Below are 15,055 nucleotides of genomic sequence, written 5' to 3'. Positions count from 1 at the left end.
ATGGAAAAAACAGAGTTCCAATGAATCGCTAAATCAAATTATACGAGATGTCTGAACTGTATACATGTTGAAAGAACTGCTCTGAGTATTGAAGTAGGAACAGCTGTTCTAAGTTCTATGATGGACAACGATTTTTAAATAACTTTTTTAATGAGTTTGGAATGACATTTAATAATAATGGGCAAAACTGTTGTTTAAGTATGGACACCAAACAAGTCTTGGAAGCAGAAAAGCAATGTAACTATAAAATAAAATTGAAAAAAAGTTATTAGAAATACAAAATAGTTTTTGTAATCAAAATAAAACAGTTAACGTATTATGCAATTTGAGAAAAAAAAACAAAAAAACATTTGTAAAAGTTGAATAGGGGAGAGTGGGGTAATGGCGAACACTAAGCGGAAATGCGAATTAAAGACACCAGTTATACAAAATTGATCATATTTATTGCTTATCAATTAGTTTAACTATTCAGTCACAAACCCTCAAAAGCAGTTTTTAAAAATCTTATTATAAAATAAAAATTTATGGCAAAAATAAAACCATTGGTGTTCGGAATTACCCTACGTACGTGGGGTAATTCCGAACACATCGGGGGGCAATCACAAACACTGTTGTGTAATAACGAATAAAATGCTAATTGAAATAACCAAGTCTAAAAATTATATTATGCAACAACAACAAAAAAAAAAGGAGCGGCTTTATTTCCATAGAAGCTACAACAGAGTGTTACTCAAGAAAAAAGTTGCATAAAATTATCACTTTTGCGAGTGGTTATCAAACAAGGACATCAATAAAAAGAAAACATTTGCTCCAAACAATATGCGAAAGTTTAAGGCACTTTTAAACTCTCTTTAGCTAAACTTTTATCGGTCTACACATGCCCTTTTTATACATACAAAATAAGTACTTATTTTACAAAAACAAAAATCCCGGAATTTTTAGCTACTTTATTTTAAATGTCTAAAAACGCAAATAACTAAAAGAGCAATAGTGGACCGGACGAGCTGCAGATGTTTTTAACAAAGTTATTTTGGATACTTCATAACCTCAACAGTTTAGACTCGATTACTTTGATTATTTAACTTGTAAAAGTCTTTTTAAATTTGTAATACGCGATTGCAACAACTGTTAGCTAAAAATAGCTTTATTTATTTGTTAAAGTATAAAGTTTAAATAATGTAAATTATAAAAATTTTACGCATTCTAAAAAAATATTTCTCAAGAAATTTCTAATGTAATAATATTTAGACATATTGTAAAAGATTTTAAATTTTTTTTATTGAAATAGCATCAATATTTACAAAAGGTGTTATAGCAATGAGGTTTCATTAATAGGAGAGTTTTAGCTTTTTATACCACGTTATGAAGACAAAACTTTGTTCCGAAAATCTGACATAAGTTACCCAATCAAAGTTAGCCAAAACAAACGCATATCTTTAAATGCAACTTTAAAAAACGAGATTTTTATTTTTTCGAGTAATTTTCCCAGACCTCTAAGAATTACTTGAATAATTATTATTTAATTCTCAACATTAAGAATTCACTTTGGGTACTAAGCGTTTCTAAAACTTTTAAAAAATAGCAATATGCTTATTTTCTTCCTTAATACTTTGAAGCTGTTCATTACGTAATTTCTTAGCAATAATAGATTTTCTTATTTCTTGGCCAATGGCAGCAGACATAGGAGGTGCTACTGCGTTTCCAATCTAAAAATACCAAAAGTGTACAAAAATCGAATTCTAACTTTTTATTGACTAAAAAAAAAAACACAGTGAAAATACCTGTCTATGCTTATCTAATATATTGCCATAAAAACGGAACGAATCAGGAAAACCTTGTGAGCGGGAACATTCACGTACACTAACAACACGATGTTGCTCAGGATGAAGTACACGACCCTACATTAAAAAAAAAAATCAAAATATATACATAAAAAAGTCAATTAGTTTTGGACTATTCAAATAGTTTAAACTTCACTTACTTGTTTTCCCATAGGCTCTGGATTGGTAACTGTTGTGCTAAAAAACCCATCCCATTCTAAACGTCCATATAAACCAGCCCAATTATTATGCCTGTTACCAGTATGAGGTAAACACCATGGTATTAATGTATTGAACTGACGATCAGATGGGTCGCATGGTTTGCCGTTGGCGCACGCACAAACACCTCGATTCTCTCCGTTTTTACCAGGACCTTGCTTTTTGTCTTTATGAAGATATAGACTAGATATAAATTTTGAAAAATGAAAAATACGAGTTTTGAATGGCATAGTTTAGTCAATAATAACAAAAATAGATTTAGCTAGATATAAAAAAAAAACAACCATGAAAATGCAAAATACTGATTTCATACAGCAATTTCGTCGTGTTTCCGTCTCTAAGTTTAACAACTTTGTTAGGTAGATCTCTCCAATCAGATCCTGGTATACAAGGTATATAACTCATACGCGCTTCTACTAAAGGGCTCATATCTTTACATATATGATCACGAAGAACTTGCATGTGTTTGCCACGTATCTATAATTTAGTTATTAAAATATTAAAAAAAAAAACAACCAACAAAGTGTTTTGTACAAATACAATATTTTAATTTTGTTGTAATTATCAAATAAACACCTTTTTTTGAAAATGAGTCAATGGTTCTGTGTCGTAACCGATTTCCATTTTATTTGCACCGTTTTTAATTTCCGGAAGATCACTCATAGCATCATATACTGTAGTAGTTCGATATGGGGCAGAATGTAGTCGTTTCAGCGCTTGATACTGCGTTAAAATATAAAAACTAAAGCACTATTATATATAATAATAATATTTATTAGAATAATACTAACCTTGTGACTGTTTATAGTAACAGACAAAGAAAGTGCCTTTGATGCAAACACGTGTTGTGGCTCAGGAAATTTTGGAAGTACTTCACCGGGGGCGGCTGCTATTATTATTGCTCTAGAATGCAAAAATGATCTTATGCTTAGGTCAAACTTTAGGAAAGTAAAAAAGTTTCTTTAAAAACAACAACAACTTACCTTCTTCTGGTTTGAGGAACGCCATAAGAACCAGCTTGTAACACCCCAAACTCACATTGATAACCCATTTTTACCAAACAACTTAGTGTCAGCTTTAGTACCATGCTTTTTTTAAACGAAACAAAATTTCTCACGTTTTCCAAAATAAAAAATTTTGGGCGGAAGTAGTCGCAATAACTAAGGTAAGACGTCACCAGCGAATTCTTCATTATATAACAAAAAAGAAAGATTAAAAAAAAAAAGAAAAATAAAGATTGGCAAATAAATTTATTAGTTCACAAAAAACGTAACAAGCTCAAAACCTTAAACATAGAATATTCTCTTTGATTGAACCTATTCATTCCACTGAATCCTTGACAAGGCGGACCACCACACAATAAATCAACTTCCCCTCGGCGGGGTAGACGCTGACCTAAGTCATCTTTTTCTTTACCCTAAACAAAAGTCAAAAAATCTAAACCAGTAGAAAAATGATAACAACATTATTTATTTTTGTTATTATTTGCTTTTTACTATACTGATGTCATACGTTGAAAAAAAAACAACAACAACAACAACAAAAAAACAATTTATATGTAAAAGTGTTTAGAAAAATAACTAACCTCCATGATTTGCTTGAGAACATTGTTACAGTCTTGGTTAAAAACTATTGCACTAGGATTATTCAACCTGTAAGCTTGTGCAGCTGAAGGTTCAAACTCAATAGCCCAACAACTGTTGACCACGCCCACTTGATCAAAACCTTCTGATAAGCCTATGCCGAGAATACACCTTTATTTATACATAAGTTTCAAAATATCAATAATTAATTGTAAGTTTACAGAACCGAAATAACAAAGTCAAGTAAAAATTACAATGTAAATAATAAGAAACTATTAAATAGTTATAAAAACTCAAAATAGCAGCTTTTTAACCTCCACAACCAGCAAATATATCTAAAGTTCTTAATTTCTCAACTTTCTCATAAGCAGGAAAATTTGATTCAAGTTCGTTCTGTTGCTTTGTTGATTTAGACTTTCCTTTTCCTTTTCCCTAATAACAACAATCTTTTGTTTTAATCATGTGATAACTTATTTTTTTTCATCATGTTAAACAAATACTAGCACTTTTTTGATTATGCAATTAATGAAAACCTATGACATATGATATGATTGTGCATATGATATGGGTATTTGTACTTTTCATTAAGATTGTATCTTTTTAAAGCCGTTTTAATTTTTGAATTTTCAGTTATTTCTATATGGTGTATGTTTATAAAGCATATATTTTTTTGCATTTGAGCATATATTAATTATATATTTTACACCGTACTTATCCAATACTTATGTCAGAAATAAAAAAAACGATAATGGCACCCTACACAACGCTGGTGGACAAATTTTATAGAAGTGAACAATCATGAATGCTTCTTTTTATAAATTTTTTTATTATAAACATATAATTATTTATTTTTGATTAAATATTTAAAAATCAATCAAGAAACATTAACAATGCAAATAAAAATATCAAAAATGCAAAGAAAAAGATTAACAATGTGCAGTCACGGACAAAATTAAGTAACACTGTTGATAAAATCGAAAATCAAACAATAAAAACAAAAATATTTATGTCAGGATCTATATAACTGCAATAATCTTAAGTTTTTTTTAAAATTTGATTCCAAAGAAAAACAAATATATTTATAACTCTTTTTTACTCATTGCAAAAGTAACTCTATTGAATGAAATTAGCCATCTTACAATTTTTTTGCCAAAAATTAATGTGACGAAAGTAAAAAACATCCGAGTTTTTATTATGAAATATGTTTTGTCAATAAGTATTTATTAAAAATGATTATTATTAGAAACATTTTGTTATTAAAAATAAGCATTTTAAACTATATTTATATAATACTGAACTACAAGCAAAATAATTTTTTTTTAAATCAATTTACATAAAAAACATGTTTAAAAAAATTATTTTGAAAAAACTTTAAAATATTGACTTTTTTTAAGTTTTATCTTAGAAACAATATTTTAAAGGCTATTATATCTGAAAAAAATATTTTTAAGTAAATTGATTATTATTTTTGAAGTTTTTATATAATTTCGCTTCTTTTGAGTCCCAGGTTGACATATTTATAAAAACTTTTGTTTTCAAAATATTAGGGACCTGTCAAATTTTTAAGGGTCTTGAGGGACCCCTAAAAATATTTTTTATTCGAAAAAATTTTAAACCTAGTGTTTTTGTATTATATAGAACACATTTAGTTAAGTGCAGTAGACTATTTGAAAAAAAATTATTTTTTGAACCACCTACTCAAGACAGTTTGTTGAAAATTTTAAATTAAATGTTTCCAGTCAAACTGTACAGAGAAGACTTAATTCAAGAGGTTTAATAAACTGTCTTCAGAAAAGTAAACCCCTAATTAGTGGTATAAACAAAAAAAAAACGTTTAGTGTTTGCAAAACTGCATATTAACAAGGGTGAAGCATTGGTGAAGTGTTATGGTCCGATGAGAGTAAATTTGAAATATTTGGCTTTAAAAAACGACGTAGAATTTGGTGCAGACCTTGTGATGAACTCTTACAAAGAAATCTTAAAAAAACTGTCAAGCAAGGAGATGGCTCAATCATGGTTTGGGTATGGTGAATTTTGAAGGTATAATGACAGGACAATTGTATGTTAATTTGCTTTCAAAAAATTTATGTCAATCGCTAAAGAATTGAATTTAGATCGCAAATTCTTTTTTCAATAAGACAACGACCCCAAACACACCGGCAAAGTGGCACAACAGTTCCTCAAAAAAAGTAAAGTTAACATCCTTAAATGGGCGCCACAAAGCTCAGACCTTAACCCTATTGAAAAATTTATGGGCAATTTTAATCTAAAATTCCTCCTTCAAAATGAACGAATAGAAAAGAATTTTATGAGGTTCTTAGTGAAACTTGGAATTTAATTGGTGCTGACGTCACATCAAAGCTTGTAAAATGCATGCCAAGGCGTTAAGAATCAGTCATAAAAGCAAAAGTACTAAAATGAAAATCAGACAAACAAAGTACTAAAATGAAAATCAGACATTATATTCTTGCAACTTTAATAAATAGTTATTGACAAAATATTATATTTCATAATAAAAACTCAGAGTTTCTTACTTTTGTCACATTTATTTTGGGAAAAAAAATTGTAGGATAGTTAATTTCATATAATAGAGTTACTTATTAAAAGAGTTATAAATATATTGTTTTCCTTTGGAATCAAATTAAAAAAAAACATAAAACTATTGTAGTTATGTAGATCCTGACGTAAATAATTTTGTTTTTATTGTTTGATTGTTGATTTTATCAACTTAATTTTGTCCATGACTGTAAATAAGAAAGTTAATAAAGCAAATAAAAACATTAACAATACAAATAAAAACAATAACAGTGAAAATAGAAACAATAACAGTGCAAATAAAAACATTACCAGTAAAAAAAAAAACACGAACAGTGCAATTTAAAACATGAACAGTGCAATTTAAAACATCAACAATGCAAATAAGATATCCACAATGCAAATGAGATATCAACAATCCAAAAAAACAAAAAAACATTACTAGTGCAAATAAAAACATGAACAGTACAAACAAAAACAAGAACAATGCAAATAAAAAAAGATATAGTTATATATAACACACAGTACCATTTAAAAAAAGATAAATAAAAAAAAAATACTTTTAAAAAAATTAAATTTTTGTGAGAAAATGATTTGTATGATATAGTGGAAGAAGAATCATTTAAACCAGGATAGGATTATTAGAAATATAGTTATCAAATCAAAATCAACAATCTTTTATTGCATTTATTCTTATACCTTATATTTTTATTATAAATATTTTAATATCTAATATTTGCATTCTTTTAATATTATTTATCAATCTATTTTATTTAACTATAATTATGAGAAATAAATAAAAGTTACTTTATTGGAATTCCATGCTTCTCTAGGAGGAACATCAAACTCTTTTTTATCAGCATCATAAGCCTTTATAAAAATTATAAAGTTAAATATAATTTAACAATAAATAAAATTTTTATAGTAAACAATAGCACAATTCAAAAGGTGCAATCAACTTAACAATGTTAACATATATTTGACAAATACAAGTTTTTCTTATTTAAAAAAATACACTTACATAAATGTATATTTTGCCAAAAAAATAAATATATAAATAAATATACAAGAACTGCAAGTTAAATGCAGCACGCGCACACACACAGATATATATATATATATATATATATATATATATTTATATATATATATATATATATATATATATATATATATATATATATATTTATATATATATGTATATATATACAGCCCTCAGAATTTGGGTCAGCATTCAGTAATGTCCACCTAACTGCCGACTTAAAAGCGCTTGATGTTGAGAAAATATCTCAGACCTCGTTTCTACATTTTATGGTAACCTTTTTGTGTCAAATTTTTTTGTCAACCTGATGCCAACCTCTAACAGTTTGAGTTTGGCAATTTATTGCCAACCTCATTTTTCCTAATTCTGAGGGTTGTGTGTGTGTGTGTGTGTGTGTGTGTGTGTGTGTGTGTGTGTGTGTGTGTGTGTGTGTGTGTGTGTGTGTGTGTGTGTGTATATATACTGCTATCAATTTAGGAGTCATTTTTACTAATGGTAAAAAATGACTTTTATATCAACTCAGATTTATTAATTTTGTTAATTTAATAGATTAAGTCCTAAAACAAAATTTAAACATATAATAAATAAAAAAATAGCCTTAAAACAATTAGATTTAACTACTTTTTAAAAAACAACAAAAAAACAACATTAACTTGAAAGTTTTTGTTTTTATTTTAGGCTGTTTATCTTACTTTATTAATATTCTTCTATTTATCTAAGCAGTAATCATTTATTTTATTCTTCAGGCCAAAAACATCGAAACAAAGTTACTTAAAATTTGATTAATGGTTTTAATTAGAGAACTTTTGATCAAGTTGTTGCAAGTGTAACATAAGTTAAACATGGAACACACCATATGTACTTATTATTATTTTATGAGTGCTTGATGCGCTCTCTTATAATAATATACAAGAGACACCCTTAACTATGAACCTAACTATGAATATCTTCATAGCTAAGAATATAAAAACATATAGTAATGCAACACTTGTAATGCATCCTATATATCATTGACTTTGAAGTGAACTGGATTTATCATAGTATTGTTTACATCATCTTCCTTAAAACCACTATCATTACCATTCACTGCATTCTGCATTGCACCTCATTTATCAGCTGTTTATTTTTGGTAAAAGTTTTTTAACAATCAAGTTTTTGTCTGCAGATAAAATATTTTAAACTGTTGTACTTGGAAGGTAAAAGTCATCAGGTTTTAATATTTGATCTTGATAATCATTAAAAAAGTCCTTTATGTGACAAGGCAGATATAACAGAAATCTGCCTTGTCACATAAAGGACTTTTTTAATGATTTTCTGTGATCTTTAGAGGAAAAAATCTATATAGATAAAAGCTATTCAAGCATTAACAAATAAATACAATAAAAGAATTCATAGCTGAATGACAAGATTGTGAATAGATTAATGGAACAAGAGATAATAGCTCACATAAGCAGTAACCATAGTAAAAAAAAATTAATAAAAATTGATGAGATGCTCAACATATAGAGGCTTAACTACATTTTCAATGTGCTTTTGACCTTGTCCATAAAAGAACGGGCATTATTAAATGAACATATCTGATATTTTTAGAATTACATTTAAAAACCAAAAAGTAATACTTCTCTAAAATAAAAGCGATCAGGTCCAGCTTCAGTAAACTTAAACATGTCCATATCAGCATCATCAGCAAAAAGTACATAGCATTTTCCTTCAACCATCTGAAAGTCAACTGTGGCTTCTAAAAAATGTAAGAAAAACTTATTAAGCTCATTAAAAACTAAAAACAGTCATTAGTTTTTGCATTGTCAATACTTTGACAATGTTAACTTCATTGATAGCTCTGTCCTATCTACTTCTTACCTACTACTTCCCTTAACTACTTTTATCCAATGTTCAATACTCCTAATGCTAACAAGCATGTAATTAATATTTTATTTTTACAATTTCTTACCTTCATTACTCCAGTAAACCATATTTAGATCACAATTCATTGTTCCACTCATTCCTTTGTGTGTATTTTCTGGCCTGTACAAAAAGGATAATACATAAAAAGATTTTTTTTACAAAAGTATATTTCTTTTAAAAAGACAAGAACAAAATTTTTTTCTTCTAAAGTCTTTTAAAAGAGTTTTTAAAAAGTTTTTTTCCTTTCTTTTCTTTAAAAAGTTTTTTAAAAGAATACCTGTAAAATTTTCGAACTTTTAGCATTATAGATTTCATGCCTCCATAATTGTCTGTTTTTTTAATTATACTAATAATTTTACCTAAAAATTTTTAAAGATGCATAAAAGTAGTTTATGCCTGGATACAGAAATAAATAAAAAGTAATTTATGTATCTGTATGTATGTGTATATATATATATATATATATATATATATATATATATATATATATATATATATATATATATATATATATATATATATATATATATATATATATATATATGCATTAGAGCCCTGCAAATTGGCATTTTTAGTTTCGAATCAAATCTCGAATTAAAGCTGTTCTTGATTTACGAATCAAATCAAGAATTGAATCAGCAATATGAGGAAATTTAAAGCCAAAGTTTATCCAAATTTAAGCATCTTTTTTCAACAACCAAAAGATTAAAAAAAAAAATAAAAAACTTTTTTTTGCTCTGAATAATTTTTTAGCGGTTGCTTAGAAACAGTATTACAATTACTTTTGATTACAATTATTTTACTCTAGCTGAGATAAAAACATTTTGATAGTATCTTAGCACTGGATATCTGAAATAACATCAACACTCACAAAATAAATATTGATTCGAAAAAATCAAATCATTTTTTTAGAATCGAAGAAACACTTGATTCGCAAAATTAAATCGATTTACAGGGCCCTAATATATATATATATATATATATATATATATATATATATATATATATATATATATATATATATATATATATATATATATATACTTGTGTTTAATTTAAAAAAATATTAAAAATATATAAAAATTTTGAAAACTCTTACCTATTCTGAAAGGTTCTGCAATATTTATGTTACTACCCTTGATATAATCATTAGATTTGCGATACAGCTCAGGGTATTCATCCTCATCCTAAATATTACCAATAAATAATACTATAAAAACATTGACTTGTATGACTTGCAAAAATGGCTTTCAAAAGTTAAAACATATAATGGTGCATTGATATAGTACTTTATCCAAAACACAAAACAAAACAAATTCAAAACGGAAAAAAAAATGGTACAGGTGCTTAAACACAAAAAAAGAAACAATTTAATTAAAAAATTGTCACTTTCTAAGAAGAAAAGGTACAGTGAATAAAGTTAGATAAGTTACTGAAGTATTGAAGCATATTAAGAACAACTTTCTTAAAAGTTTATGGCAAACTTTACAATGATATTGATCAATGTTTGAGTCAAACACATTTGTTAAAATACAAATAGAAATATGTTCATTAGAGTGGAGCAAGTTTCATAGCAAAAAAAAAAAAAAAAGTTTAAAAACCAATATTCCTGACACACAAATCGATGTCTATTAATTATAAGATGAAAGTAAAAAAATATTTTTTGATTTTGATGAGATCTTGAGGTTCCTCTTTGGATTCTAAATTCTTGACGGGTCCTGAACTTTTTTTTCTAAATCATGTTAACTTTAAACTCAAAAAAAGCAGAAAAAATTTTTCTAATAAAATTTTTTTTGTTGCAAAAATATACCTTAAAATCCCCATTTTGTTGAAAACGGGGGAAAAAAAAGACTATATTTTTTTATTTTTTATTTTTAAATAAAAAACAAATATTTTCAAAATCAGCATACTATTCTGCTTCTTTTGAGTATAGGTTGATATAGTTTAGAAAAAATTTCAACAATATTAGAACTTGTCAAAAATTTAGAATCCAAAGAGGAACCTCAAGAACTCATCTAAATTAAAAAAGGAATTTTTTTCACCAAAAGACATCGATTCACAGCTCATGCAAATCAAATTTTGAAAATTTTTAAAATCGCTCTACCCTAATGTTCATGCTAGATTCCTAAATACAAATATAAGTTTTCAAAGTAAAAACATTTGTATTTTAGGTAAAGAAAAAATACAAATTTTTAATTTTTACTTTTAAAATACAAATAATCAACTTTTATATACAAGTTACTCTGAACATAAAACAAACACATTAGCTTGAATCCAAAGCAATAGCGTGGATCTAACACAGCTACAACTTGAAATACATCAATGTTTTCATACTTAGTTAGATGTCAATAGAGAGTATATACACACAGAGTGTATATACACACAATATACATATATTGTATTATATATACATATATTGTATATACACACTGATTTCAAACTTAGAATCAAGTTTTGTCAATGTATTGCATTGACCATTAGTCTTAATTTGCAACAAATCTGGTACTAAATTAGAGTGACAAACATAAGACACCAACTTTAACACTTAGGCAGTAAATTACTTGATTTAGCCTTCTTTGAGCCATTTTTAACAAGATGAAGTATACAGACAAAGTAACAATGAGTTGGTAGGCAGTGGATCAAAGCCTGACTTCTCATACTAACTTTTTGTAACAACCTTCTGATTATTTTTATTAGTGCTAGCAAATAGATGTGGTAGATGCAGTAATGGTGCAGTGGTTGCTTCAGAAAGCAAGAAGTTCTGAATTCAATTCCCACCATATCCCTGGTAATACTGCGCTCAGCTTGTTTGTCCGTGCAACAGCCTTGTTTATCAAGGTTTGTGTTTGGAATTCAAAGAGTTAAAAGAGGGTTGTAACCAGGGAAATCTGAGTCAAATACATTTGATTCAGATTTCCAAATGCGAATTCAAAAGCAAATATATTCAATCAGCATTTACCAAATACAAATATTTGTATTTTAGATGAAGAAAAAATTTAAAGATTTTTTCAAGATAAGACTGATAAAATGGTTTACTATATAGAAAAAAACTAAATAAAACAATACTAAATAGAAGAATGAAAACAAGTCTGCTAACAAATATCCCTTTAAAAAATTTTGTTTTATTTTAGTGTTAAAAATGAAAAAGAACAATAAAGTGGTATTTCCCAAAAAAACACTGGTTAACCTAGTTTATGGAATTGCAAATACTTTTAAATTAATTTTATTAAATAATGCATTTACTTTTAATTTTAAGAAACATATAACAGTTTCTTATATTAAAAATCTTTTTGCATAAAAAATAAACAAAAATAGACTCATTGTTACTTAAGCATTTTATAACAAAAATGAATAACTTTTTTTTCTTCTTTTAACTTAATACGAAGTAATTAAAAACATTTATTTGTTAAATAATTAAAGAAATTAGGACAATATTCTAAAATGATATGCTAAATAGAAGAATAGATATAAATAACTAAGTACTTAGTAAATATTAAATTAAAAGCTTTTAATCAAAAACAATTCAAATACAAATAAAACAATATAACACAATATTACCAAATAAAAATACATATTTGACCTAAACCCTAATATTTATTCAATTTCTCATAGAAACTCTAGAATAATATAAAAAGTAAAATAGAAAAATGTGTGATAAAAAGCATCAAAAAGTTATATTTATAAATTTTTTTTACATGAAGAGCTTATTTTCAAAATGTGGTATGTGCAGTTTTGATTTTATGTGCTACTTTAAATATTATTCAATTAAAAAAATAAATTGCGCATCAAAGTGTACTTCATTAAAATTATTTGGTTTACTAATATTTAGCAAATTTTTAAAGTTTTTTTGTTGCATTAACATATTTTATAATTAGTTATGTGTTATTTTTTCAGTTATGTAAATTTTTTTTATTTAAGTTGGCATATAAACAAAGATTTTTATTTAGGCTCTTTATATATATATATATATATATATATATATATATATATATATATATATATATATATATATATATATATATATACATACATACATATATATATATATATATATATATATATAAATATATATATATACATATATAAACATACATATATATATATATATTCACACACACACACACATACTCACACACACACACACACACAAATTAACTTAATAAAAAATAAAAAAAATAAAATAAAATACCTTCACCACACTTTTGCTTTTTGGAGGCTCAGATTTTTGCTTTATTCTAATAAATATTTAAGACAATTTTAATTTCATATAAAATTACTTTAATATTTAATGTAAACTGATCTTTAATATTTAATGTAAATGATCTTTAATATTTAATGTAATTTGGTCTTTAATATTTAATGAAAATGTGATCTTTAATATTTAATGTAAACATTTTAGGTAAACCAGATTTAAAGAACATTTTTTAGCTGACATTTTAACTGTTTAAGAAACTGAGACTTATATAAAGAGACAGTGCAAATATAATTTATTCAGACATTTACTCTTTTACAATTTTATTTCTTAAATTTTAGAACAACTTTGTTTACATTTAAAAATAGATTTTATTATTAACTCTGACTTAACCATAAAAGGTTTCTGTTCCACAATAAACCCACAAACCCATAAAAAAACTCTGAAAATACTAGTTTTGATATAATAGGTACCTGGTAGGAAATTGGCCAGCAACTAACTAGTACTTGTATAAATAAAGACATCAATTTAGCTAAAAGAATCACTAGCTTAATAAGCTAGCAACTAGTTTGCGACAACTCATAACAATAAAGGCAACAATTTGACCACAATGATCGCTAGCAATTAACTAGCAAAAATTTTTATTAAATCAATAATATTCATATTTATTTTATTATTTATATAGTAACTTATTCATGTTTATACTATATACTATGCGATTATTACTTATTATTACATATTATTAACTTATCTACAATAGTTACAGAAAACTTTGTTAACCAACTTTACACATCACGCATTATTATATATCATAGCCAAATTTCAATTTTAAAATTGAAAACTGGAACAAATGAAAAAACAACCACCCAAACTCTTTTTATTATTTGCTTATGGTTGTATTATTAATAGTAGATAACAATAGATTTTAACAACTTTATCTAAAATAACAATATTGATAGCTACAATATGTAGCTATGGAAACAGACTTGTTATATTATAGTTAGCTACAATAATATAATAATACTATTATTGCTAACTAAAAAGCCAATACTGCTAGTGATATCAACCACCGATAGATTTATAGTTATGTTTTAGCAAGCTAAAAATCTATGATATGTAACAATCAACAAAGTTAAAAAAATTGTCATTATGTAGTAGCTAGTGACAAAGCTGATATGTATCAACAGCTTATAAGAAACATATCATAGCTACAATATGTATTCATCAACTAGCATCAAGTTTGTTATGTTGTAGTTAGCTACATACCTACAATATGTAACTAATAAAATTGTAACAATATTACTAGCTGCAAAGCTGTAATATGTAGCCATTGACTAACTACAGGTTTGTTGTTATGTTGTCACTAGTTACAATGCTACAATATGCAGCTAACATTATATCCTAGTAATATGGATTTCTACAAAGCTGAAATATCTAGATAGTGACATGTCACAATAAAATTGCAATGTAAACTTCAAAAGAAATTTTTAAATTGACTTAAAATCAAGGAGAAAATGCTTTCTGAGAAAATGTCAGCTATGCTTGTCATGTTTATACAAAAGGGGGAAAAAGTTGAACAATTTGAAAAAGTTAAAAATATGTTTTAATTGCATATTGTGTGTTTTATAAAAACAAAGCTAACAAAGATAACAAACCCTACTTGAAAGTAAATGCATCTGGATCTAAGTACACACAATCACCTAAGCTATAACATACACCTTGCCAAGTTACAGTTCTAAAAATAATATATATATACGTA

The 15,055-nt window shown here is 26.2% G+C and overlaps 1 protein-coding gene across 1 annotated transcript in view; it reads right to left on the bottom strand.

The window, feature by feature from the left end:
* Positions 1-1,253: 1,253 nt before the first annotated feature.
* Positions 1,254-15,055, bottom strand: part of LOC100202736 (DNA (cytosine-5)-methyltransferase PliMCI) — a 105,231-nt gene continuing 91,429 nt past the window's right edge. Inside the window, exons 24-40 of the mRNA XM_065791342.1 lie at positions 14,957-15,031; positions 13,294-13,339; positions 10,204-10,291; positions 9,382-9,463; positions 9,151-9,224; positions 8,819-8,937; positions 6,965-7,027; positions 3,937-4,054; positions 3,625-3,776; positions 3,325-3,456; positions 3,023-3,225; positions 2,831-2,942; positions 2,616-2,762; positions 2,353-2,516; positions 1,982-2,222; positions 1,782-1,898; positions 1,254-1,706 (exon numbers count right to left, since the gene is read on the bottom strand). Coding sequence (XP_065647414.1) covers positions 1,572-1,706; positions 1,782-1,898; positions 1,982-2,222; positions 2,353-2,516; positions 2,616-2,762; positions 2,831-2,942; positions 3,023-3,225; positions 3,325-3,456; positions 3,625-3,776; positions 3,937-4,054; positions 6,965-7,027; positions 8,819-8,937; positions 9,151-9,224; positions 9,382-9,463; positions 10,204-10,291; positions 13,294-13,339; positions 14,957-15,031 — 2,068 coding nt within the window. The 3' untranslated portion in view covers positions 1,254-1,571. The remainder of the gene's footprint in view (positions 1,707-1,781; positions 1,899-1,981; positions 2,223-2,352; positions 2,517-2,615; positions 2,763-2,830; positions 2,943-3,022; positions 3,226-3,324; positions 3,457-3,624; positions 3,777-3,936; positions 4,055-6,964; positions 7,028-8,818; positions 8,938-9,150; positions 9,225-9,381; positions 9,464-10,203; positions 10,292-13,293; positions 13,340-14,956; positions 15,032-15,055) is intronic.

The sequence above is a fragment of the Hydra vulgaris genome, chromosome 02 (genome assembly GCF_038396675.1).
Source record: "Hydra vulgaris chromosome 02, alternate assembly HydraT2T_AEP".
Classification (NCBI taxonomy): domain Eukaryota; kingdom Metazoa; phylum Cnidaria; class Hydrozoa; order Anthoathecata; family Hydridae; genus Hydra; species Hydra vulgaris.
This window is presented reverse-complemented; position numbering and strand designations above follow the sequence as displayed.